Here is a 24,106-nt window from a genome sequence, read left to right as displayed (position 1 = left end):
GTATGCCCTACAACTACTAGCTTCCTTACCTATTTGTTTAAGCATCTTCGCAATTTTAGGGCAAGGTCCATCATCATCTCACTCCGTTGAACTATGATATCTTGTTGATAATCTAACCATTCATACCCTTCTAATTCCTATAATTTTCAGATAAAATCCAAAATTAATAAGATATGAAACAATAATGTAAACGCACATAATAAATCAGTAATAATTTAACATTTGATTTCCTTGAATAAAGTGAAATGCATTATATAGCAAACATTTCTAGGTTTGTGTCTTGTACCTCAGGTGCATTGTTAATGTTATGACTGGCTTGAGGGGAAAACCTAGGACTCCTGCTACATTGTAAGGTCTTGAATACAGAGTTAGGTGATTTTGGAGATGGTGGATATATGCCTTTTGTTGCCTGGTCACTCTCACTCACAAGGGATTTTCTTTGTGTAGCCAACATCATTTTTTCAGAAGCTTTTCTACGCTTAGTGTACTCCTCCTGTGAAATTTATCTAAAATCTACGTACATGATTCTATTTGTGTGCTTTTTCGCTTATTATTTTGAGTGATGGTTTAATTTCTCAGCTCACATTCTAGTTCTGAATTTCTGATAGAATAATTGTGTTTCTCACTTGCTCAACAGGAACTGAAAAAATGAGTTAAAGGAGTAAAAGAACCTTCATAGCTAGTGCTAGTGAAGACTCGAGCCTTGCTTCACCAAAGTCAGCCAAATCTTCTGATAAATCCACCCAAAAATGGGGACCAATCTTCCCTCCAACACTTGGAGTGTCACAAACATTTGGATATATATCATAACCCATTAAGCAATCCACAACTGTAAAAAAACCTACATCTTCTACATCATCTCTGTCCATGGTTGCTCCAAAATCATTCATACCTCCTCAATCTACATCCAAACCTTCAAACCCCTAACTTCAAACATCATCAAACCATCCTTTAGCCTATCACAACCATCCTCTAAACCATCGCAACACTCAATTTCATTCACTCTTACAGGAGCACCACAACCACAAAGAAAAAACGGCTGAAAGTAGATGGTCGTGTGGCCCTTTATTTCCAAATCTCATTCAAATAGCAGCAGAAAAAGAAGCAGAAAAAGAAGCACAGCATGCCAAGCCTCAAAACGCTACCCAACAGCCTCATAAAGCTACCCATCAACCTCAGAAAGTTTCACAAAATTCTGTCAAAGCTACAATTCTGCCTCACAAAGCTGTACAACAGCCAAGTGTGTCTCCTTTCACAGGTGCCAAACCATATTCAGAGAAAAAATCATTTGTTCCACCCATGGGATTAAAAAATCATGTGCTGTCACGACCTCCTCCTACACCATCACTATCAGACTCCATGACATGGAATAAAAATGGATATGGTGATCGGGTTTCTGTTCAGAGGCCTCCAACATACATGGATGTTAGTGCAAATACATCTCTCATGGAGCGATCTACTCCATCCTTTCATGCTGAGTAAGAAATTATGCCAAATTACAGTTTTGGTAAGTATAAGCTGTGATGCTCTTGTAGCTCGGAATTTAATAGGAGGCAAATAAGGTTCGGAACTTAAATGAGACACCTAAGAGAAACAGGTTTGCACACACTTAGATCACTGACCAAGTCTGAATCTTTGTTCATCAGGGAGACACCTAAGCTAAACAGGTCTGCACACACTGAGATCACTTACAGGTCTGAATCCTTGTTCACCAGTGAGACACACTGAGACAAGAGAGGTTGTATCTGCAGGGCTTCTGTCAATAAGAACAAGATATTCACTAGGTTAAGCTAGTCAACAACAATTAGAACAAGGTTTTCATTACATCAAATACAAATCTTGACAAGAACAAAGATAGCTTAGTTGCTCTGACTGGTTGCAAAGATATTCCTTCCGTAGGAAAAAACTGGTTTTACCATGGAAGCTTATTTTCTTTTACTTTCAGTATTACTTTGAGTAACAAAACATTAGAATGGGAATGAGAATTTATTCCTTACTACTATCAAACAAAAATGATCGAACTCCCATTCTTGATTCCGTTACCCTCTTTACACTTTCTTAGTTCCTTTCCATTTCCCCTGAACAGACTGAAAAGGTCCTTAACAGTATTAATATCCAGGATTTCAGGCACATAACAGTATTAATATCCAAGATTTCAGTTAACCTAAAATCAGCTAACAATATGTGCAATTCAGCACCATTTCTCAATCTCAAACACCCCACGGTAATATTATTCAATTAAAATATAAAACAGTAGATTCTTCCTAGACCAAGTTCACAAACAATAATAAAAAACAATGTGTATAAAAAATGTTGCACGAGTACTTGATGAAGATTTCTCAAACATACAAACCACTCTCAAGCAAGCAATTATATTCCAAAGCACAGACATATAAACATTTGATAAACTAAAGTGTCTGTTTAATTGTAAGATAGGGAGAAACTATTATCCCGCAACCCCATCTCAACACTATGTCAATCAGATGCTACAGAAAGCGGAAAATTATCTCTTTAAAGCTATGATTTAGCAATATCTATATCTAGTTGGTACTTGCTCCTTTTTTTTAGTTAATCCATTTTGACTGATATTGAAATGGAGAAATGCAACTGAAAATGGTAAAATGGAACTTGCATTAAGTAAAAGGGTGTCAGAGAAATGCAACTTGCATTAAGTAAAAGGGTGTCAGAGATCAAGCCAACTGAAAATGGTAAAATGGAAGACCATAGACTCCAGTATTTCTCAGCAAAAGTATATTATGTTCGAATAACAGTGTCAACAAACATTAACAAGTGCCCCCAGTACCTGATTTCTATTTCCCTCTTATCCATCAATATTAGAGTTATGTTATAACTAGGACACTAGACATATCTATTTTATTAATTTTAAAATTTATAATTCCCCCAACATTCAAACTTGATTTGTGTCTATCCCAATGATGTGATGTAACATGTGATGTAACTTGAATTTTTTTTTTTTTGTCTTTGAAGGAACATTTTGTGATACCTGATGGGCTAGTAGTTGACAAGGCAATTGTGAGGCGTGCTGGTAAATCATGGAAGAATCGTAGGTATATATTGAAGAAGCAGTACTTTGATCCAGTGAATAAAACTCTAGATCAAAATTATGATAGTATTCCTGATGGAATATCTAGTAGCAGTTGGAATGATTTGGTCAATTATTGGTTTTCACTAAAGGGCACGGTATGTAACCCCAACAAATCCTGATTTGAGGAAGCTACTTTTTTATCTCCGATTCATGATAACATTGATTTATGAACTTAGAAATTATCTCAACTTGGAAAAGATGCTCGAGCAGTACGAGGTCATATTCACAACAGTGGTCCTACAAGCTTTGCTAATCGAAGAGAAGATCTTGTATGATTTTTTACATTATTTGATTTGTTGCATTTCAGTTGCTATAGGTGCTAATCATATATGCTCTAATCAGCCTCGATCTACTCCATAAGTTTGTTGATTATTTTTTTTCCTAATATTGCAGAAAGAGAAGAAGGGAGAGTATAGCGAATTGACGTTTTACAAATCAATTTATGCCAAAGAAGATGGAAGCTTTAAAGAGGGCACAATATCTCGTCAAATTATGGTATCCATTGCGTTGAGTTCATTCAATAATTCATATTTTTGTCAACTAAACCTTACGCATTTCTTATTATATGCCGGAGGATGCAAACAATAACCTTGCAAGTTCCTCTACTTCCAAGTCTAAGGCCGAAATTGAGAATGAGGTCTTTAATGAGCTTATGTACGGAGGTGAAGTGCCTAAACGTCCTCTAAATTATGGCTTTGGAGTGAAGCAAAGTGACATCTTTGGAGTGGAAGGTTTGTTGAGGAAAGAAGGGTCTGGCTATCTTAACGATAGTGATATTGAAATGTAGAACTTAAAAGTTGAATTATCAGTTGTAAAGAAGCAAAATGAAGACCTTGCACAACACAATCAAGTGCTGGACAGCAAGTTTGATGAAACAACAAAGACATTTAAGATGATTGCTTCGTACTTTGGACAAGTTTTGAAGGAAGTACGTAAAGGAAATGTGTCATCGGACCTTTTAGATGGTGCAGAATCAGCAATACTGATGGTCAGTTATATTCCTTATACTTTCTCTTTTTTATTTAGCTATGTATTTTTTTTTATCAATCTCTTATGTTCCTCCTCCCTTCCAGCCAACCATTATCACTTAAATCCAAATGACCCGAGGATAAAAAGAAAAAACAAACAATTAGAATGATGCCCTTTCTTCCTACCAAAAGAAAACTTACCTTCCTACCAAAAAGGGCAGAAAGTTAAACCAAATTAGAGCAGTCAAAATCCCAACTTTCTAGGAATTTTGATCAGGAACTTGGAATTTGGAGGAGAAGAACAGGAAAAGAATAAACTCTTTTGATCAAATAATATCAAAAATTATAAAATATGAATACTTTGCTGCTGGTTGTTGCAAGAACATAAATTAAAAAATCTATTTGATGATGCAAGAAAAATAAATAATACCTTTTAATTTTGAATAGTAATACTGGTTACTAATTTAGTCATGAAGTCTTACACGTCAAGAAATAGATTAGGCAACTAGACTACTGAACTGATGAAAATTTTAATATAGACGATAAGCACCTTAGAGAGTACACCAATGGTAAAAGTAAAAAGCGAAAGTTGGACCATATATAACCAAAAATCACTATATAAGAAGTTATATTCTTTATTACGACATCTAAAACATAAGAGAACGGGATCAGTTGGACCATATTGAATCTGGACAGCTCTCCCTGACACAAATTCTTGCCTGAAGTCATGAGTGGGCTCATCTTGCTGCTCATCTCAATAGCAACATTCTTCATCACTTTTCGAGAGGGCATGAGCTGGGCTCCTATTCTGGTTGCTCTTATTGCCTCAGTTCCTGTCACGCTCTTCACTTTCCAACAGTTTCCACTTCTGGCCGACATTTATCTTTCAACATACAAATCCAAGTCTATGTTTTAATCCAGTAAACCAAAGCTTTTTCGGCTTCCTTCTCAGCATAATATTGAGATAAAAACCAGTTACCCTAAGCTCATCTTTACATTCCTGCATCCAGATGTTTCTACGGATCCTAAATTATCTAACTATCGTTCTTTACATAGTCAGACACCCTCTCTAATTGTTAATCCTGTTGTTGCCTCTCAATTTACATCTCAAACTTCGGAACAAGGAGCTTCTACACAGGAGGTTAATGAAACATGTCCAGACCCTTTTCCTTGAGAGAACAATTAATATACTGGTTGTGCTCATATACCTCCATAATCCATCTGTATTACGTGATGTCAAACCATTTAAGATAAATAACGATTGATGATATGTCCATGGTACATAAAAAAATTAGTTACATAATTCCATACAGGCCAACTAGTTTAGTTATTTATTTCAACTTGATATATGGTGTGCTGAAAGGGGGGCAAGAGAAATAAATTAGCAAGAAACGAAATAAAAACCTCAGGAAACAAATAAAGATAGCCGAAGTAGTATACAAAGGTGCCAAATGAGGGTGAAAACTCTTTCTTCCTAGATTAAAATTTGTATGCACACGAGGACGAAGCTATCTGCAGGGAAGACAGAAATCTCTCCCACAAGAATGCTCTTTGGAGAACCAGGGTTCCATTCATGTATGTCCAAAGATCAGGATTACGAATCTGGCACAATCCTTTCAGGAGATTGATTAAGAATATCTCCTGGAAACAAAAAGAAATTATCATCAGATTAACTTAAATGTATGACTGTGGTCCTCTAATCTCTCTATCCATCTTCATTCTCTTTGCACTCTGCATTTCTGAGATGCTACTAACCCGTTGCTGGAGCGACATGTCATGCTGATAAATAGAATTCGCACCATGTCTGCAACCTTTTGAACTATTGAAATAAATACAAGGCTTCATAATCTTATGTTTTGCATCCCTTGGTTTTGAATTATCTACTTCTTGATCTATTATTCCTGAATGATGGATGGGAATGGGATGGGTTGAAAATGGAGGTTGAGCTTGAGGTTGAGGTTGAGGCTCGCCTTGCCTTTCTCCTCCATGTTGGTGAATCAAGTTCTTGTAGTAGTTGAGGTCCTTCATTTGAGAACCAGAACCAGACTGTATAGAGAGCGGTGGGATTGATTGCTGATGGGTCATAGGTCCAGTACCATTAGTATACGGGTACACTAACCCATTTGACATCATCATTGGGGATGAGGATGATCCTGTTTCCATATTATTATACTGAGGAGGAGGAGGAGCTGGTGTATGCATCCTGTACACAGGTGCTCCAGAAGATAAAGGCTTGGGGATACTCTGAGGACCTTGATGCCTAACTAACTGTTCTAAAATTGTCGGATTACTTAGAATTTTTACAAGCAGGTTGTGGTCAATCTGCTCATTGCTCTTCGCCACAGCAGTAAGAGCAGCTTTTAATGCATCTGCTTGACCACAACCTGCTACTCCAGCAGCCAATGTCCCACCTTGGGCCACCAACGGGTATGGCTTAGTAGTAGCACTGGGACAAGCAATAGAATCAGGCGAGGGATCTGGTTGATCTTCTTCCTCAATAGGAGTAATGGGGATTGAAGGCAATGTTTGGTCATCCTGCCCAGCACACACTATATCTGGTGCATAAAATATTGCATTCAACCGCAAAACATCAAGAAAAACTCGTAATCATAAAAAATAAAAATAAAAAAAAAGGAAAGAGACTAGAGAGAGTAATACCTGAAATGTAATGAACAGATTATACATATAGTGATTTTCTTGATTTTGTTGATCATACCTGAAGTGAAATGAACATATACCTGTGAGACTATAAAAGATGACTTCTTATATAGTGATTTTTTGGTTATTCCAAAATAGTGTTATAATGCTTTTTACATTTCACAAATATGACATAATTTTTTTTATGTGTAGATTAATGATGATTCAGGTGGCAAAGGTAACAATTAGATCAAGATATGAAGCTCCGATCTCAATCACGGGGATTTAGGAACCAACAGTTCTTTGATGTTAAAGGAACGAAATAAGTTATTTTTATTTCTAGTGTGATTTGTTAAGACAAAAATTTGATGTATGGATATATAATATAGGATCCTATTTTTATTTTGGTATGTTCTTAACTAGTTTGATTATTGGACAGTGCAAATACGCACATTGATGTTTTTAATTAAAATTAAGTATGTGATTACAAGTACGTTTGATTACTGGACAGTGCAAATATGCACATGGATGAGTGTTTGCTGCTGTTTTGTTCTGTTGTTGCAGTCAGTTGTTTCTGTTGTGGTTGGTTGCTGAGCTGTTTGCAGGTTTTATAGTGTTGCTGCTGTGCTTCTTCTGCCTTCTGTGGTCTGCTTGGTGCATGTGTACGTTTCTGCTGCAGTTTGGGTTTCATGGACTGCGGGTTTTTGGGCTCTTTTGTGTTGAAGGAGCTGCTGGTGTGTTGTTGCTTGCAGGTTGTCTGCTCTATTCTTTACTGCTCAATGATTCTAGGTTGTTCTGATGGATGCTTGCTTTTTGGGTTTGTCTCTTAGGGTTGCGGTCTGTACACCCATTGTTGTGGTTTTTGTTTCTTCGTTTGAACTTTTCTTGTAATACTTCATTTTGGTTATAAAGTTTCTCTATTTAGAAAAATATTAAAAACAATATGATTGGTAGCTAAATTGTGACGCTTTTTTGCATCAAAGGTGTTTTGGTGGGAAATAATGGGGAGGTAAGTTGTGACGCTTTTTTGCATCATAATCGTTTTGGTGGAAAATATGGGGAGGTAAATTGTGACGCTTTGTGGCGGCACAATCGATTTGGCTCAAATGTAACTCGACAAAAATCAACCATTAAAAGCGTCCTTATATTGAAGGAGTGGCTCAAAAATACGTCACAAAATTTGAGCTTTGTGGCTACTAAAAGCGTCATTATATAGCGGCCCAAAATATAATGACACTTTTGTGAAGCGTCACTATAGAAAATTGTGACGCTCTTTAGCGCCACTTTTTCGACCAAAAAAGCGTCACTATGAGTCATTTTTTTTTGTAGTGGTTGTTGTGAAGCTAAACAATTTGAAATTCAAAATTAAAATCTCAAAACAAATTTCAAATTTCAGTTTAAAATTTTAAAGGGAAGGGAATCTTTTAAAATAATGTGGCATATTTTAATTGGTGGTATGCAAGATGCTCTTACACACCATGTGTACTCCTATCATCCCTAAGTTGCGACAATATTTAGTTGTCACAATCCTACCTGTCATATTCTAAATGGTGCATATGAGCGTCACGTAGGTCATGAATCATCAAAATATTTCTTTACTATCAATGCAATATTTTAACTATGAAAATATGTAAATAAGATATTCGATACAAAGAAAGAAAGAAATATTTCATATACAAATCATAAATATTTTTTGATGTAAAAAGACTCCGTATTCAATTTGTAAATTAGAATATTCCCTCCGTTCTTGTTTATTAGTCCCATTTCCGTATTGTGTTGTTTTTTTATTAGTCCCTTTTAAAATATTTCCTCATTTGTTCAACAATTATTCTCCTTTTACCCTTACAGTACAATTGTAATTCCCTATTTGTCACAAATAAATACGCATGTGGTCCCTTTATTTTCTAATTTAACAACACTAAGCATCCATCTACCCGTATTTTCTTAATTCTTTATCTGTTCTACCCACATGGGTCGGATTCTTTAGAGATTTACATGCAATGTGTCATTTTACTAGATTGTTCAATATTTTCAAAGGGACTAATAAACAAGAACGGAAGGAGATACAAGTTAAATATTTTAGTTTCCAATTTAAATCACGACACAAAAAACATGTCATGTCATCATTGTAACCTTTTATCATTTCCGATTAAATAATACGGAGTAGTAGTAGAGTTGAGTGCATTAGACGATTAATAGTCAGATGCATGGTTGTATAATGTACTAATATAGTAATTTAATACGTGGTTACTGCTCCTTTAATTTAATTAATATGATTGCTTATTTTATTCAACATTGCTGGAATTATTAATGTGTTTACAGCCATATATTATATTTAATTAATTTAGTTTTAAAGTTAATTATATTAAAAATTTGGGTTATTATTTAGAGTTTTAAGGGGGGCATCAATGGATCTGATGCTGTTTTAGCTCCATTACATATTCATTTTAGGTCATAGTATAAAAAAATCAAAAGTGTGAGAAAAAGGCGGTTATTCAAGCTAATCTTGATCAAAATAATCTTGTTTTAGCAGCAAGAATGAGAAAGTCTAACTTGCAATGGTCTTTTTCAACTTCCCAATTTCTTTCTTTCAAGTCTGCTCAAGATCAAGCAGGAACTCACAAACAATACCCTCCTGGCTTTTCACAGGTTTGTCCATTTAGAGGCATTGATTGGCATTGAAATAGTATTAATTTTGAATTAATGTTTGATCTTATTTGCAGAAGAAGTTGGGTATGGATATTAAAGGGGGAAGTCAATATCCAATAAGTAGTCATCATAGTTGGCAGCCTAAAGAGGTGGTTTCAGTAAATCAGTCCCCTGATATACTAAGCAGGATGTTTCCTGCTATTGGGCAAGCAAACCAGTTTATTCCCGTCATAATAGGTTCTGCCGTGGGAGGTGCAAATGTTTCTGTTACGCCTGCAAACGGTCCAGTCGTAGGAAGTACTGATCTCAAGTATGTAATGGAACTATATTTGACTATATTACATTGGAAAAATGAGAGTGGCTAATGATGTTTTCTGTAGGAGTTGTCCAAGTATTGCAACCGGTTCCTGCCAGTTGACCCTCTTCTATAATGGATCAGTTTGCGTCTATGATAATGTTTCCCCTGAGAAGGTATGTACCCGGTACCCCTCATTCTATTTTACTCCATGTAATCAGTTTCTTCTTTATTCAGTTCCCCGTCTCAACTTTATTCAGGCTCAAGCCATAATGTTATTAGCTGGAAATGATGAATCAAACAATTCCACTGCCTCAGCTGCTGTACCTAAAATACAGCCATTAGTGCCACCAGCAAAAGAAGCTGCTGTTCTAAATCAGTCTGCAGGCATCTCAATCCCTGTTTCATCGCCCATGCCTGTCAGTTCACTTCCTACATCTGCGCCTAATTGTGCAGTTGAACTAAATCCAATAATAAAACCAGTTGTTGCTCCTTCTGCACATGTTAAGACCCCTGAATCACCTAAATCAGCTGCCTTTGTCGGAGCTGTTTCTGGTGCTGTAAAATCAATTCCATCAGGTATATCTTCAATTAAGTTCCTGTTTACATACCACTCTCTATATTATACAGTGTTTCTCAAAATAAGATATTTCTACCAGTTGATTTCATCCTTGTAATTAATTTCATATGACTGTGTGCTATATCTACTGCAGCTGTACCTCAGGCTCGAAAAGCATCTCTTGCAAGATTCTTGGAGAAACGCAAAGAGAGGTCAGCAAAACACACCACTGCTATAATTAATTCAGTCAATATACTATAATTTCTCTGGAAATGATGCATTTTTACAATTAAGGCCTAAAGCTTTCAGGAAGTTCTGATCCTAAACCTGAAAGATTTTGGTGCCAATTGGTACTAACTGTTAAAAAATGACTAATGAGATGTCTGCCAAACAGGGTAACTAGTGCATCTCCTTATGTTGTTAGCAAGAACGCCTCCGGATGCAGCATTGTTGAACCTGGTAGATCAACTTCACCAGCGAAATTGACCTCCTCAACTCCCCTACCAGCTACCAGTGTAGATATTCTCCGATGAACTCTAGCACTAGGATTGTTTTGAAAATATATTCAACTTGTTAAGATAATCATATATTCACATTCACTGAATTCAAATATTTATCGCAATTATAATATATTGTATTCTTTTGACTTCAAATTTATCGCTATGACAATATATTCATGTTCTGTTTTATTCGTTATTTTTTTAACAGATGCAAAAAGGCTAATGCCAAGGCTTACTGCTATAATCCTACTCATATAATAGCTAAACACCTTATTTTTTAATAATACTAGTTGGTTGTGACTTGTGCGCACGGTCTCCCAATGTATTACATACTAATTATCAAAACCGAAGGTTAACTAGTTGGTGATTAGGTCTAGGAAACTACATTAGTGGCAGAGGTCAGAAACATGTAGCAGCTTATAAATCAATTGAGTTTTATTCGATAGTTGGAATTAAAATTTGGGTTTGTGACTTGGTGATGGCACTGGTGGCAGCTTTGTGGAGAAAGGGAATGTAGAAGCACAGACGGAGTTAGGGGGGCTAAGTGTGCTGTGGCCTTCCATCATCCAAAATATTACTACATTTGTATGCAGAAGAAAGCAATAGCTCAATTGGTAAACATGCTTCTTGGAAAAATCCTTGTTCCACAGCTGAAGTAGACAAAAACTAATACCGGTTTAGTAGGTTTTTTTTTTTTTTTTTTGTGACAGCTAGCTAAACAAAACTACAAGAGAAAATTGTCCGTTCTTGCCCTTTGTGCTAGAAAGTGGGCCTGATGGACTGTAACTCTTCTAACTTTAAGAATAATAACAAAGGAAGCTAATCTAGCTACAATATTAATTTTCGGAACGAGAGGTCTGACTTTCGGTGGGCTAGAGCTTGGGTCTTTGATGTATTCCACAACATTCTTGCAATCCGTTTTTATGATAATATTTGACTCACAGATAAGGTCCTCCCGTAGGCCACGAAGAATAGCTTGACATTCAGCCTAAATGGGGGAGATAGCAAAGATACGATCCGCTTCCAAGATATAACTACCACTTTCAATAGCCCCCCACCGCTGCCGACCATGAGCCGTTCCTACAGTCTTGGCTACTCTTCCAAGTAGCGTTCGCCAAAATAGGAACGATTATGTGGGAGTTGACTGAACCATGCTTCCAATGACACCCTTCCCTGTTACCTCCATTTCTATTTTCCCTAGCTCTTTCTGAATTCCAGTTTGCTCTCCTGGTGTCTCCACTCCGAGATGTATCCTCCCACCTGCTCTTAAACTCTTTAATGCGTCTCATGACAGTATCCAAGCTCGGGGTTATTCCTTTAAAAATGATATCATTCCTATGAGTCCAAATAGCCTAGAGAGTTATAGTAAATTGAGCCACCCTATTATCACCTTTCTCATCCTCCTTCATTAGGTACTTGATGATGTTTTTAACCCATCTTTGTACAGGTATGCCCGGCCGTGAAGAACAAATACCTAGGTGACCAGCTCTCCATACTCTATCCGAAAACGGGTAGTCCTTGAACAGGTGGTCCAACGTTTCGGCCATGGTTGTAGAGGCTGCAGCCCTCATCCAAGTTTATTCCCCGTTTAGCAAGGATGGCCTTCGTAGGTATGGCTTTATGCATGAATTTCCAAAGGAACAATTTCCATTTAGGTAGGAGACCTCGTTTCCACCATTGCACCCAGCATTTGTCTTTCATACTCTCTCCCATTAAGTTCTCCATTATAATCCAATACCCTGACTTGATGGGATACGACCCTGAAGTAGTGTTGTCCCACACGATCTCGTCGACACAACTTTCAGCTGGTAAGTGGTTTGCTAAAATGTTTCTGCCGTCCTTTCTTTCAAAGGAATTCCAGATGAGGTTTAAGTTCCAGATACCTGGAGCAGACATTAAAGAGTCAACTTTTTGGTTTTGGAGGGTCGTGACGACTTCTTGTCTTACCGTAATTGTGTTCTTCCCCACGCATTTATCTCCCTCGGTAAGGGTACTCGCTGTTAGGTTATGATACATATGACAATTCATAAATCATGCGGAAAAAAACCATAAACCCAGGAAAACATATTATTTACACATAATCATTTAGCATAGATTAGATGCATACTCTTTGTTGCGTGCCTTCCCTAGCTGCGCCCGAACCGAACAAGAACAAGTCTTTAGGACTCCAAGTGTCGTCCCTCCGTAGATAGTCCACAGCACGTCCGGATCCGCCTTAAGATTGACCAACTAGAATCGCCCTTAAGGTACTATTATTTTCGGCACTTTATGAGCAAGATGTGTGTTTTAATTTTCTCTCAAAAACTCACTTTTGAATACTTTGAAACTTGTGTTATAAATTGTGAGCCCTAGCCTCATATTTATAGCGGTATGGAAAGGGAATCGTAATCCTATTCAGATACAAATTAATCAAACCTAGAATCCTACAAGAACTCTAATTTAATTAATTTATCAAATAGAATTAGGAATTTAATCATTAACCGAACTCTGCATGTTTTAGGAAACGTGCACGAACACAAAACACTTGCACACACACGCACGACAGCCACGATGGGCCTCATGCGTGCGCGCGAGCAGCAGCCCACTCAGCGCCCGCGCGCGCTGCGCGCTGCGCGCGCTGTGCGCGCTGTGCGCTGCGCGTGCTGTGCGCGCTGCGCGCTGCGCGCAGCCTGCTGGGCCTGGCCTTGCTGTTTGTGCGGCGCGCTTGGCTTGCTGGGCGATGGCCTGGCTTCGTGCTGGGCCTCGTCCGGCAGGCCTCGTCCGATGCTTATTCGTACGATGCGCTTCCGATTAAATTTCTGATTCCGGAATTCATTTCCGATACGAACAATATTTAATATTTCCGATTCCGGAATTAATTTCCGTTTCGAACAAATATTTAATATTTCCGTTTCCGGAATTATTTTCCGATTCCGGTAATATTTCCGATTCTGACAATATTTCCGTTTCCGGCAATATTTCCGATTCTGGCAATATTTCCATTTCCGATAATATTTTCCGATACGTATCATGTTTCCGTTTCCGGCAACATCTACGACTTTGGATAATATTTATTTTTCCGATACGATCCATATTTCCGTTTCCGGCAATATCATCGTTTCCGGAGTATTCATTTCTTGCCTGTGACGATCTTAGCTCCCACTGAAACCAAGATCCGTCGGTTCCGAATATTCATAGATAGAGTGTCTAATGCCATTAGATACTTGATCCGTTTACGTACTATTTGTGTGACCCTACGGGTTCAGTCAAGAGTAAGCTGTGGATTAATATCATTAATTCCACTTGAACTGAAGCGGCCTCTAGCTAGGCATTCAGCTCACTTGATCTCACTGAATTATTAACTTGTCAATTAATACTGAACCGCATTTATTAGACTTAACATAGAATGCATACTTGGACCAAGGGCATTATTTCCTTCAGTCTCCCACTTGTCCTTAGGGACAAGTGTGCATTTCCTAATTCCTTTGTCGCTCGATGCTTGCTCTTGAACATAAGGTAAGAGTTGTCATCCTTATTATGTCCAGAGGTGTTCCTCGGTTTCAGAGTTCAACTGATCAAATAAACAGATAATCATAGCCTATGATTCATCCGAGCACGGCCATGCATTTCACAGTTTCTAGCTCTCCGAGTGGCCTTGTACAACTTTTAAGCATCTCATCCCGATTTATGGGAGGACAATCCCAATCTTGCGATCTTGAGATTAGACTTCGTTTGATAGGTGATTACCTGAGCGTTGCCTTTATAGCCTCCTATTACGGTGCGACGGTTGGTCAACGTCAAAGCAACCAGTTCTCAAACAAGTAATCTCAAATCACTCAGGTATTGAGGATTTAGTGTCTAATAATTTAATGAAATTTACTTATGACAGACTTTCATCTCTTACAGTAAAGTTTCATAGGTCTTGTCCGATACTAGTCTTCCCAAAGTAAGTATCTATGCAAATGATTATGACATTGCCATGTCCACATAGTTCAAGAAACAGAACTACTAGTCATCTTGCATTCTAATCGTCTAACGTTTTCTATGCGTCCAATTTTATAGAAAACTCCGATTAGGGACCATTTTCAACCTTTGACATTCAAGTTCACTTGATAGACATTTCTTAGTCACAGGACTGGTCCTGACAGTCTATCTTGAATATATCGTCAAATTGAAGGGACTCATCATTTAATAAACCACAAATTAAATGGAACAATGAATTTTTTCATTTATTGTGAATGATTAACCAATAATGTTTTACAAAGATTTAAACTCTAAAACTTTAAAACATTAAACAGAGACATCAAAGCCATTCTCCAATATGCTTGATTCCCATAGCTGCAGTGTGCGAGTTGTGCTTCGCTTGCGGCAGAGGTTTAGTTAATGGATCTGATATGTTGTCATCAGTTCCAATTTTGCTTATCTCGACTTCTTTTCTTTCAACGAACTCTCGTAGAAGGTGAAATCTACGAAGTACATGCTTGACTCTCTGGTGGTGTCTAGGCTCTTTTGCCTGTGCAATAGCTCCGTTAATATCACAATACAGGGCTATTGGTCCTTTAATGGAGGGGACTACACCAAGTTCTCCTATGAACTTCCTTAGCCATATAGCTTCCTTTGCTGCTTCATGTGCAGCAATGTACTCCGCTTCAGTTGTAGAATCCGCAATGGTGCTTTGCTTAGCACTTTTCCAGCTTACTGCTCCTCCGTTGAGGCAGAAGACAAACCCAGACTGTGATCTGAAATCATCTTTGTCGGTTTGGAAACTTGCGTCCGTATAGCCTTTAACAATTAATTCATCATCTCCACCATAGACCAGGAAGTCATCTTTGTGCCTTTTCAGGTACTTCAGAATATTCTTGGCAGCAGTCCAATGCGCCTCTCCTGGGTCTGACTGGTATCTACTCGTAGCACTGAGTGCGTACGCAACATCCGGGCGTGTACATATCATAGCATACATTATTGAACCAATCAATGATGCATATGGAATCCCATTCATTCGTCTACGCTCATCAAGTGTTTTTGGGCACTGAGTCTTGCTTAGAGTCATTCCATGAGACATGGGTAGGTAGCCTCGCTTGGAGTCCGCCATCTTGAACCTATCAAGCACCTTATTGATATAAGTGCTTTGACTAAGTCCAATCATCTTTTTAGATCTATCTCTGTAAATCTTGATGCCCAATATGTACTGTGCTTCTCCTAGATCCTTCATCGAAAAACATTTCCCAAGCCAAATCTTGACAGAGTTCAACATAGGAATGTCATTTCCGATAAGCAATATGTCGTCGACATATAATACTAGGAAAGCAATTTTGCTCCCACTGACCTTCTTGTATACACAAGATTCGTCCGCGTTCTTGATGAAACCAAAGTCACTGACTGCTTCATCAAAACGTATATTCTAGCTCCTGGATGCCTGCTTCAATCCGTAGATTGATTTCTTTAGCTTGCATACCTTTTTAGCATTCTTTGGATCCTCAAAACCCTCAGGCTGTGTCATAAACACAGTTTCTGTTAAAACGCCGTTTAAGAAAGCGGTTTTGACATCCATCTGCCATATTTCGTAATCGTAATATGCAGCGATTGCTAACATTATCCGAATAGACTTTAGCATTGCAACTGGTGAAAAGGTTTCATCGTAATCCACACCGTGGACTTGCCTGTAACCTTTTGCAACCAATCTAGCTTTGAAAACTTCAAGTTTCCCATCCTTGTCCTTTTTCAGTTTGAAAACCCATTTGCTTCCAATGGCTTGGTAGCCATCTGGCAAATCGACCAAATCCCATACTTGGTTTTCAGACATGGAGTCTAATTCAGATTGCATGGCTTCTTGCCATTGCTTGGAGCTAGGGCTCGTCATAGCTTGCTTGTAAGTCGCAGGTTCATCACTTTCAAGTAATAGAACGTCATAGCTCTCGTTCGTCAAAATACCTAAGTACCTTTCCGGTTGAGATCTATATCTTTGCGATCTACGCGGGGTAACATTTCTAGATTGACCATGATTCTCACCAGATTCTTCTAAAGATCTCTGAGTTTCATCTTGAATGTCATCTTGAGCATTCTCTAGAGTTTGTTGTTCGACTCGAATTTCTTCGAGGTCTACTTTTCTCCCACTTGTCATTTTGGAAATGTGATCCTTCTCCAAAAAGACACCATCTCGAGCAACAAACACTTTGTTCTTAGATGTATTGTAGAAGTAATACCCCTTTGTTTCCTTTGGATAGCCCACAAGGATACATTTGTCAGATTTTGGATGAAGTTTGTCTGAAATTAATCGTTTGACGTATACTTCACATCCCCAAATCTTAAGAAAAGACACATTTGGAGGCTTTCCAAACCATAATTCGTATGGAGTCTTTTCGACAGCTTTAGACGGAGCTCTATTTATAGTGAGTGCAGCTGTATTTAGTGCATGTCCCCAAAATTCTAATGGAAGTTCGGCCTGACCCATCATTGACCTGACCATGTCTAGCAAGGTTCTGTTCCTCCGTTCCGACACACCGTTCCATTGTGGTGTTCCAGGAGGAGTCAATTCTGATAGAATTCCACATTCTTTCAGATGGTCATCAAATTCATAGCTCAGATATTCACCGCCTCTATCAGACCGCAGTGCCTTAATCTTCTTGCCTAATTGATTCTCTACTTCACTCTGAATTCCTTGAATTTGTCAAAGGATTCAGACTTATGCTTCATTAGGTAGACATAACCATACCTACTGAAGTCATCAGTGAAAGTGATAAAGTAGCTGAAACCACCTCTAGCATTTGTACTCATTGGTCCACATACATCTGTATGGATTAAACCTAATAGTTCATTTGCTCTTTCTCCAACTTTAGAGAAAGGTTGCTTTGTCATTTTGCCAAGTAAACATGATTCGCATTTACCATAATCCTCTAAGTTAAATGGTTCTAGAATTCCTTCCTTTTGAAGTCTTTCTAAGCGTTTCAAGTTTATATGGCCTAATCGACAATGCCACAGATAGGTGAGATCTGAATCATCCTTTTTGGCCCTTTTGGTATTTATGTTATATACTTGTTTGTCGTGATCTAATAAATAAAGTCCATTGACTAATCTAGCAGATCCATAAAACATCTCTTTAAAATAAAACGAACAACTATTGTCTTTTATTAAAAAGGAAAATCCCTTAGCATCTAAGCAAGAAACTGAAATGATGTTTTTAGTAAGACTTGGAACATGGAAACATTCTTCCAGTTCCAAAACTAGCCCGGAGGGCAACGACAAATAGTAAGTTCCTACAGCTAATGCAGCAATCCGTGCTCCATTTCCCACTCGTAGGTCGACTTCACCCTTGCTTAACTTTCTACTTCTTCTTAGTCCCTGTGGATTGGAACATAAGTGTGAGCCACAACCTGTATCTAATACCCAAGAAGTTGAATTAGCAAGTATACAGTCTATAACGAAAATACCTGAAGATGGAACGACTGTTCCGTTCTTCTGATCTTCCTTTAGCTTTGGACATTCTCTTTTGTAATGGCCTATTCCATCACAATAAAGACAGCTTGATGTGGACTTGTCCTGCTTTGATTTAGCATTGCCCTTGGACTTTCCACCTTTCTTGAATGGTCTCTTTCTAGCCTTGAGTAAATCTTTGGCTTCACAGACCAGTACTATTTCAGCCTTTCTGACAAGGTGAATAAATTCTGCAACTGTTTCTTCTCTTGGTTCACTTAGGTATAGTTGCTTGAAGCGACCAAACCCACTGTGTAGTGAATTGAGCAAGACAGAGACTGCCATCCTTTCGCTTATTGGTGTTCCTAGTAGACTTAGGCGATCAAAATATGAACACATAAGATCCACATGGAACCTCAGTGGGACGCCTACCCTCTGTTTAGTGCGAAGGAGCTGAACATGTGTTTCTTGGACCTCCATCCTATAACACCTGTTGGGAGAACTAACCTTTAGACCAGACATTGATTCAATCAACTCATGGACGTTCAGGTCCCTGTCCTCCGTACTTCCACGACAGATATCCCTCAGATTCTTGATGAGCGTAAAAGGTTCATAGGCTAAAAACCTTCTAGCCCAATCATCAGGGATATTGTTCAGCATGAGACTCATAACCTTTTTGAGATCCGCATCCCAGGCGTAAAACCTCTCAGGGGTCATGTCTCTGGCATAGTAGCTTGGCATGGGATGTGACAGTACATACTCAAGTCCATTGAGTTTGACTATATCAACTAGCTTAGCTTCCCATTCAAGAAAATTTGTCAGGTTCAGCTTGACCATAAGCTCAGAACCCATGATGATGTTTTGATTGTTGTTTGCCATATTAAAAACTACAATTGAAAAGAATAAACAAATAAATAACCATTCACAGTTTCTCTTAATAAACTTAAATTCTAGCATACATGCATAATTCAGTGTTTATTAAGCATTTTATTCAAATTAAGTGTTCCGGCAGGTGTGAATAAAATGATTCCAAGATCCTAAAATCATTGAAGAACTAAGCACAGTTTGTCGACTTAATCCTAGAACATCTTAGGTAAGCAAAAGCCTTTTGCTAATAGTCTAGAAACTATTCTTGGTTGATAGGTACGTCTAAGAACTTATTAGGTAAACCTATCGAATTTGCCACGACATAAAAGGACTCCTTACTTATATCGTTGAGTTTCACCAAAACTAACATGTACTCACAATTATTTGTGTACCTTGCCCCTTTAGGACCAATAAGTAACACCTCGCTGAGCGAAAACTATTACTAGATTGATGTAAAGGATATCCAAGCAAGTGTATATTTTGGCATGGCACCTTTTAACTCAATTTTTAAGTTTGGAACTTAAGGCTCTTACTATGTTGGTTAGATTTTAAGTGAACTAAAATCCTTAATCATGCAACATAATCAAGCTTTTGATCTCATGCATTTTAAGACATATTTAAAACAATAAATAACTTAAAACATGCATAAGATATTTGTGATCTAGTATGGCCCGACTTCATCTTGAAGCTTTGACTTCAAAGTCCGTCTTGAAAATCTCCGTGGGAGGCACCATTTTCTTCAAATAGGATAAGCTATAACTAATTACAACTATTCGATGGTACGCAGACCATATTTGAATTGAAAAATAACTTTGGTACTTTAGACCAATTACATTCAAATTAATGGTACGCAGACCATATTTTCTATCCTATTTGGGCCATACTAGTCACTTCATAACCTGCAAAACAGTACATATACAATATATACCATTCACCCATTCATTATCATGAATGGCCCACATAGCTGGTTAGTAAAACACATTATGCATCACGTAAACATTTGCATCAATTAATCAAGGGCACCAATAATCTACCAATTATTCAGTCCTTATTAATTCTAATCAAGTTGTTTTAACCTTAAGGATTTGTAGACCTAATCAAGAGTTTATGACTAAAAAGCGCTCCCACTTAAACCAATAAATTCACATGCTTTACCAATTTTAAACATAAAAATGTATTTCTAGTCTAACCGGAAACATACAAATTTAATTAAAATTTAAAGCTCATATCAATTTATAATTGAATCCAAAAATTTAATTTAATTTCAGTCGTATTTAAATTAATTCATGATTTTAATTTTAGTAAAATAATTAGAATAAATAACATTTATTATAATTATAATATTCAAAATTAAAATCCAAGAAAATAATTCAAATTATTAATTTTAAAATTAATTAAAATTACGTGAACTGAAATTTTCAAATTAAACATTCAAAACGATCTAATCGTAACGCAAACACCCTATGCGTTGCACGCCCATGGGCCGCACGCACACAGCCATTGCTGGCCATGTGCGCGCAGCCCATGCGCTCGTCGCATAGCTGCTGCATCCCTATCGCAAGCCTCCGCACGCATTGGTGCTCGCTGGGCGCGCGACATCGCTCGCTGGGCGCGCGAGCCATCGCTCGCTGGGCGCGCGACATCGCTCGCTGGGCGCGCGACATCGCGCGCTGTGCGCGCGAGTAATGCTGGGCGCAGCGCTCGCTGCGCGCGAGGCTGCGCGCTCTTGTGCGAGGCAGCGCGCGTTGTGGCGCAGCTCGCTTGCTGCCCACACGCGACTGCCTTGGCTCGCCCTTCGCCCATGCCCATTCGTTCATTGCTCGTGGCACACGACACAAGGCAGGGCTGCTGCCTTGTGCTCGTGCACTACGCCCTTGCTCGTGCACTATGCCCTTGCTCATTGCATTCGTGCCGCACGGGCGACGAGCTCCCTTGCTCGTCGTCGCATGCCCGCATTATACAACACCCCTTAAGGGTAACACGAAGCGTCCATTGCTTCGTGCGTGCAAGTTTTATGAACGAATCGCATAAATTTTAAAATTTATATTTAAAATTAATGACAAATTAATAAATAATATTAATTTCATAATTTTAGGGCGAAAAAATCGAAAATTTATTATCCAATTGATTTCCGATTGATATGGATTCAAGTCTAGGTCATAAAAATTTAAAATTTATCGTAAATTTACAATTTTTATGGTGGTTTTTAATCATAGGTTCTAATTAAATTACAATTAATTATGAAAATCAAATTAATTCTAAATTATTCTAATTTTCAACAAATTAATCATAATTACAAATTAGATTGCATAATTAACAAGACTAGGCATTCAAACTTGTTAAACATATGCAGTAGGTCAATCAAAAATTCAAGATTTATCAACAAGAATCGCAAATATTTAATTTAACATCTTAAATTTACGAAATTTTGCATTCGAAAAACTAAAACCTTCGAAAAGTCATAGTTAGGCTTCGAATTTGAGAATTCTGGGTTCGGCAGAAAAATACTATTTTTGTCAAAATTTTAGAATGCCTTTTACATGCGGAATTGATACAAAAATCACTCAATTCGGATGAGCAACGAAGAAACTGCCGAAAAACTGCGTACGTATAATTAAATAAACGCAATTTGCAATTAATTAACAATTACGAAAATTAATCACCCCTTTTAATTCTTGCAAATTTGTAATATTTAACCATGTTCATGCAATTTAGATTATGAAAATAATAAGGGGCTCGTGATACCACTGTTAGGTTATGATACATATGACAATTCATAAATCATGCGGAAAAAAACCATAAACCCAGGAAAACATATTATTTACACATAATCATTTAGCATAGATTAGATGCATACTCTTTGTTGCGTGCCTTCCCTAGCTGCGCCCGAACCGAACAAGAACAAGTCTTTAGGACTCCAAGTGTCGTCCCTCCGTAGATAGTCCACAGCACGTCCGGATCCGCCTTAAGATTGACCAACTAGAATCGCCCTTAAGGTACTATTATTTTCGGCACTTTATGAGCAAGATGTGTGTTTTAATTTTCTCTCAAAAACTCACTTTTGAATACTTTGAAACTTGTGTTATAAATTGTGAGCCCTAGCCTCATATTCATAGCGGTATGGAAAGGGAATCGTAATCCTATTCAGATACAAATTAATCAAACCTAGAATCCTACAAGAACTCTAATTTAATTAATTTATCAAATAGAATTAGGAATTTAATCATTAACCGAACTCTGCATGTTTTAGGAAACGTGCACGAACACAAACACTTGCACACACACGCACGACAGCCACGATGGGCCTCATGCGTGCGCGCGAGCAGCAGCCCACTCAGCGCCCGCGCGCGCTGCGCGCTGCGCGCGCTGTGCGCGCTGTGCGCTGCGCGTGCTGTGCGCGCTGTGCGCGCTGCGCGCTGCGCGCAGCCTGCTGGGCCTGGCCTTGCTGTTTGTGCGGCGCGCTTGGCTTGCTGGGCGATGGCCTGGCTTCGTGCTGGGCCTCGTCCGGCAGGCCTCGTCCGATGCTTATTCGTACGATGCGCTTCCGATTAAATTTCTGATTCCGGAATTCATTTCCGATACGAACAATATTTAATATTTCCGATTCCGGAATTAATTTCCGTTTCGAACAAATATTTAATATTTCCGTTTCCGGAATTATTTTCCGATTCCGGTAATATTTCCGATTCTGACAATATTTCCGTTTCCGGCAATATTTCCGATTCTGGCAATATTTCCATTTCCGATAATATTTTCCGATACGTACCATGTTTCCGTTTCCGGCAACATCTACGACTTTGGATAATATTTATTTTTCCGATACGATCCATATTTCCGTTTCCGGCAATATCATCGTTTCCGGAGTATTCATTTCTTGCCTGTGACGATCTTAGCTCCCACTGAAACCAAGATCCGTCGGTTCCGAATATTCATAGATAGAGTGTCTAATGCCATTAGATACTTGATCCGTTTACGTACTATTTGTGTGACCCTACGGGTTCAGTCAAGAGTAAGATGTGGATTAATATCATTAATTCCACTTGAACTGAAGCGGCCTCTAGCTAGGCATTCAGCTCACTTGATCTCACTGAATTATTAACTTGTCAATTAATACCGAACCGCATTTATTAGACTTAACATAGAATGCATACTTGGACCAAGGGCATTATTTCCTTCACTCGCTCCATCTCCAACAATCTTGCGAAGTCCCCCTTTGAGTTGACTCACACTCTTTTGGGTACTCCTCGCCGCCCAATGGTGTTAGAGTGGAGAAGAGTCCCACTAGCGTTGGATAGAGGCGAACCTTTGTACTTTGACCGGTAGAGTTTGCTAATCAGGAGGTTCGTTTTTGAGTGAATCCTCCATGCCATGTTGAACAGGAGGGCCAAATTTAGCGCAGCGACATTCCTCAGCTATGACGAGCCCTAGCTCCAAACAATGCCAAGAAGCCATGCAATCTGAATTAGACTCCATGTCTGAAAACCAAGTATGGGATTTGGTCGATTTGCCAGATGGCTACCAAGCCATTGGAAGCAAATGGGTTTTCAAACTGAAAAAGGACAAGGATGGGAAACTTGAAGTTTTCAAAGCTAGATTGGTTGCAAAAGGTTACAGGCAAGTCCACGGTGTGGATTACGATGAAACCTTTTCACCAGTTGCAATGCTAAAGTCTATTCGGATAATGTTAGCAATCGCTGCATATTACGATTACGAAATATGGTAGATGGATGTCAAAACCGCTTTCTTAAACGGCGTTTTAACAGAAACTGTGTTTATGACACAGCCTGAGGGTTTTGAGGATCCAAAGAATGCTAAAAAGGTATGCAAGCTAAAGAAATCAATCTACGGATTGAAGCAGGCATCCAGGAGCTAGAATATACGTTTTGATGAAGCAGTCAGTGACTTTGGTTTCATCAAGAACGCAGACGAATCTTGTGTATACAAGAAGGTCAGTGGGAGCAAAATTGCTTTCCTAGTATTATATGTCGATGACATATTACTTATCGGAAATGACATTCCTATGTTGAACTCTGTCAAGATTTGGCTTGGGAAATGTTTTTCGATGAAGGATCTAGGAGAAGCACAGTACATATTGGGCATCAAGATTTACAGAGATAGATCTAAAAGGATGATTGG

The 24,106-nt window shown here is 38.4% G+C and overlaps 2 protein-coding genes and 1 long non-coding RNA gene across 3 annotated transcripts; 2 read left to right on the top strand and 1 right to left on the bottom strand.

Moving 5' to 3' along the window:
- The first annotated feature begins 3,069 nt into the window (after positions 1-3,069).
- On the top strand, positions 3,070-3,602 carry LOC130462508 (uncharacterized). Its single transcript, XR_008922904.1, has 3 exons — positions 3,070-3,201; positions 3,283-3,375; positions 3,500-3,602. It is a non-coding gene; the product is annotated as an uncharacterized lncRNA (long non-coding RNA).
- Positions 3,603-5,748: 2,146 nt separating this feature from the next.
- LOC110794204 (zinc finger CCCH domain-containing protein 6-like) lies at positions 5,749-7,402 on the bottom strand. Its single transcript, XM_021999149.2, has 2 exons — positions 7,216-7,402; positions 5,749-6,674 (listed from the first exon to the last, which is right to left on the bottom strand). The coding sequence occupies exons 1-2, from the start codon at positions 7,400-7,402 to the stop codon at positions 5,749-5,751; spliced, it is 1,113 nt and encodes a 370-aa protein (XP_021854841.2).
- A 1,690-nt stretch (positions 7,403-9,092) lies between these two features.
- Positions 9,093-10,958, top strand: LOC110794206 (protein TIFY 6B). Its single transcript, XM_021999151.2, has 6 exons — positions 9,093-9,360; positions 9,435-9,670; positions 9,741-9,831; positions 9,916-10,234; positions 10,369-10,426; positions 10,609-10,958. The coding sequence occupies exons 1-6, from the start codon at positions 9,250-9,252 to the stop codon at positions 10,745-10,747; spliced, it is 954 nt and encodes a 317-aa protein (XP_021854843.2). The 5' UTR covers positions 9,093-9,249; the 3' UTR covers positions 10,748-10,958.
- Positions 10,959-24,106: the final 13,148 nt, after the last annotated feature.

This window comes from Spinacia oleracea, chromosome 6 (genome assembly GCF_020520425.1).
Source record: "Spinacia oleracea cultivar Varoflay chromosome 6, BTI_SOV_V1, whole genome shotgun sequence".
Classification (NCBI taxonomy): Eukaryota; Viridiplantae; Streptophyta; class Magnoliopsida; order Caryophyllales; family Amaranthaceae; genus Spinacia; species Spinacia oleracea.
Note: the sequence above shows the minus strand (reverse complement) of the source record. Positions and strands in the feature narration are given on the sequence as shown.

Excerpts from the sequence above, each read along its gene's own strand:
- LOC110794206 (XM_021999151.2), top strand. The coding sequence starts at position 9,250 with ATGAGAAAGTCTAACTTGCAATGGTCTTTTTCAACTTCCCAATTTCTT. Across the intron at positions 9,361-9,434 it reads ACCCTCCTGGCTTTTCACAG|AAGAAGTTGGGTATGGATAT; the intron begins GTTTGTCCATTT and ends TCTTATTTGCAG. Across the intron at positions 9,671-9,740 it reads GTAGGAAGTACTGATCTCAA|GAGTTGTCCAAGTATTGCAA; the intron begins GTATGTAATGGA and ends TGTTTTCTGTAG.
- LOC110794204 (XM_021999149.2), bottom strand. The coding sequence starts at position 7,402 with ATGAAACCCAAACTGCAGCAGAAACGTACACATGCACCAAGCAGACCA. Across the intron at positions 6,675-7,215 it reads GTGCATATTTGCACTGTCCA|TTTTTCTTGATGTTTTGCGG; the intron begins GTAATCAAACGT and ends TATGATTACGAG.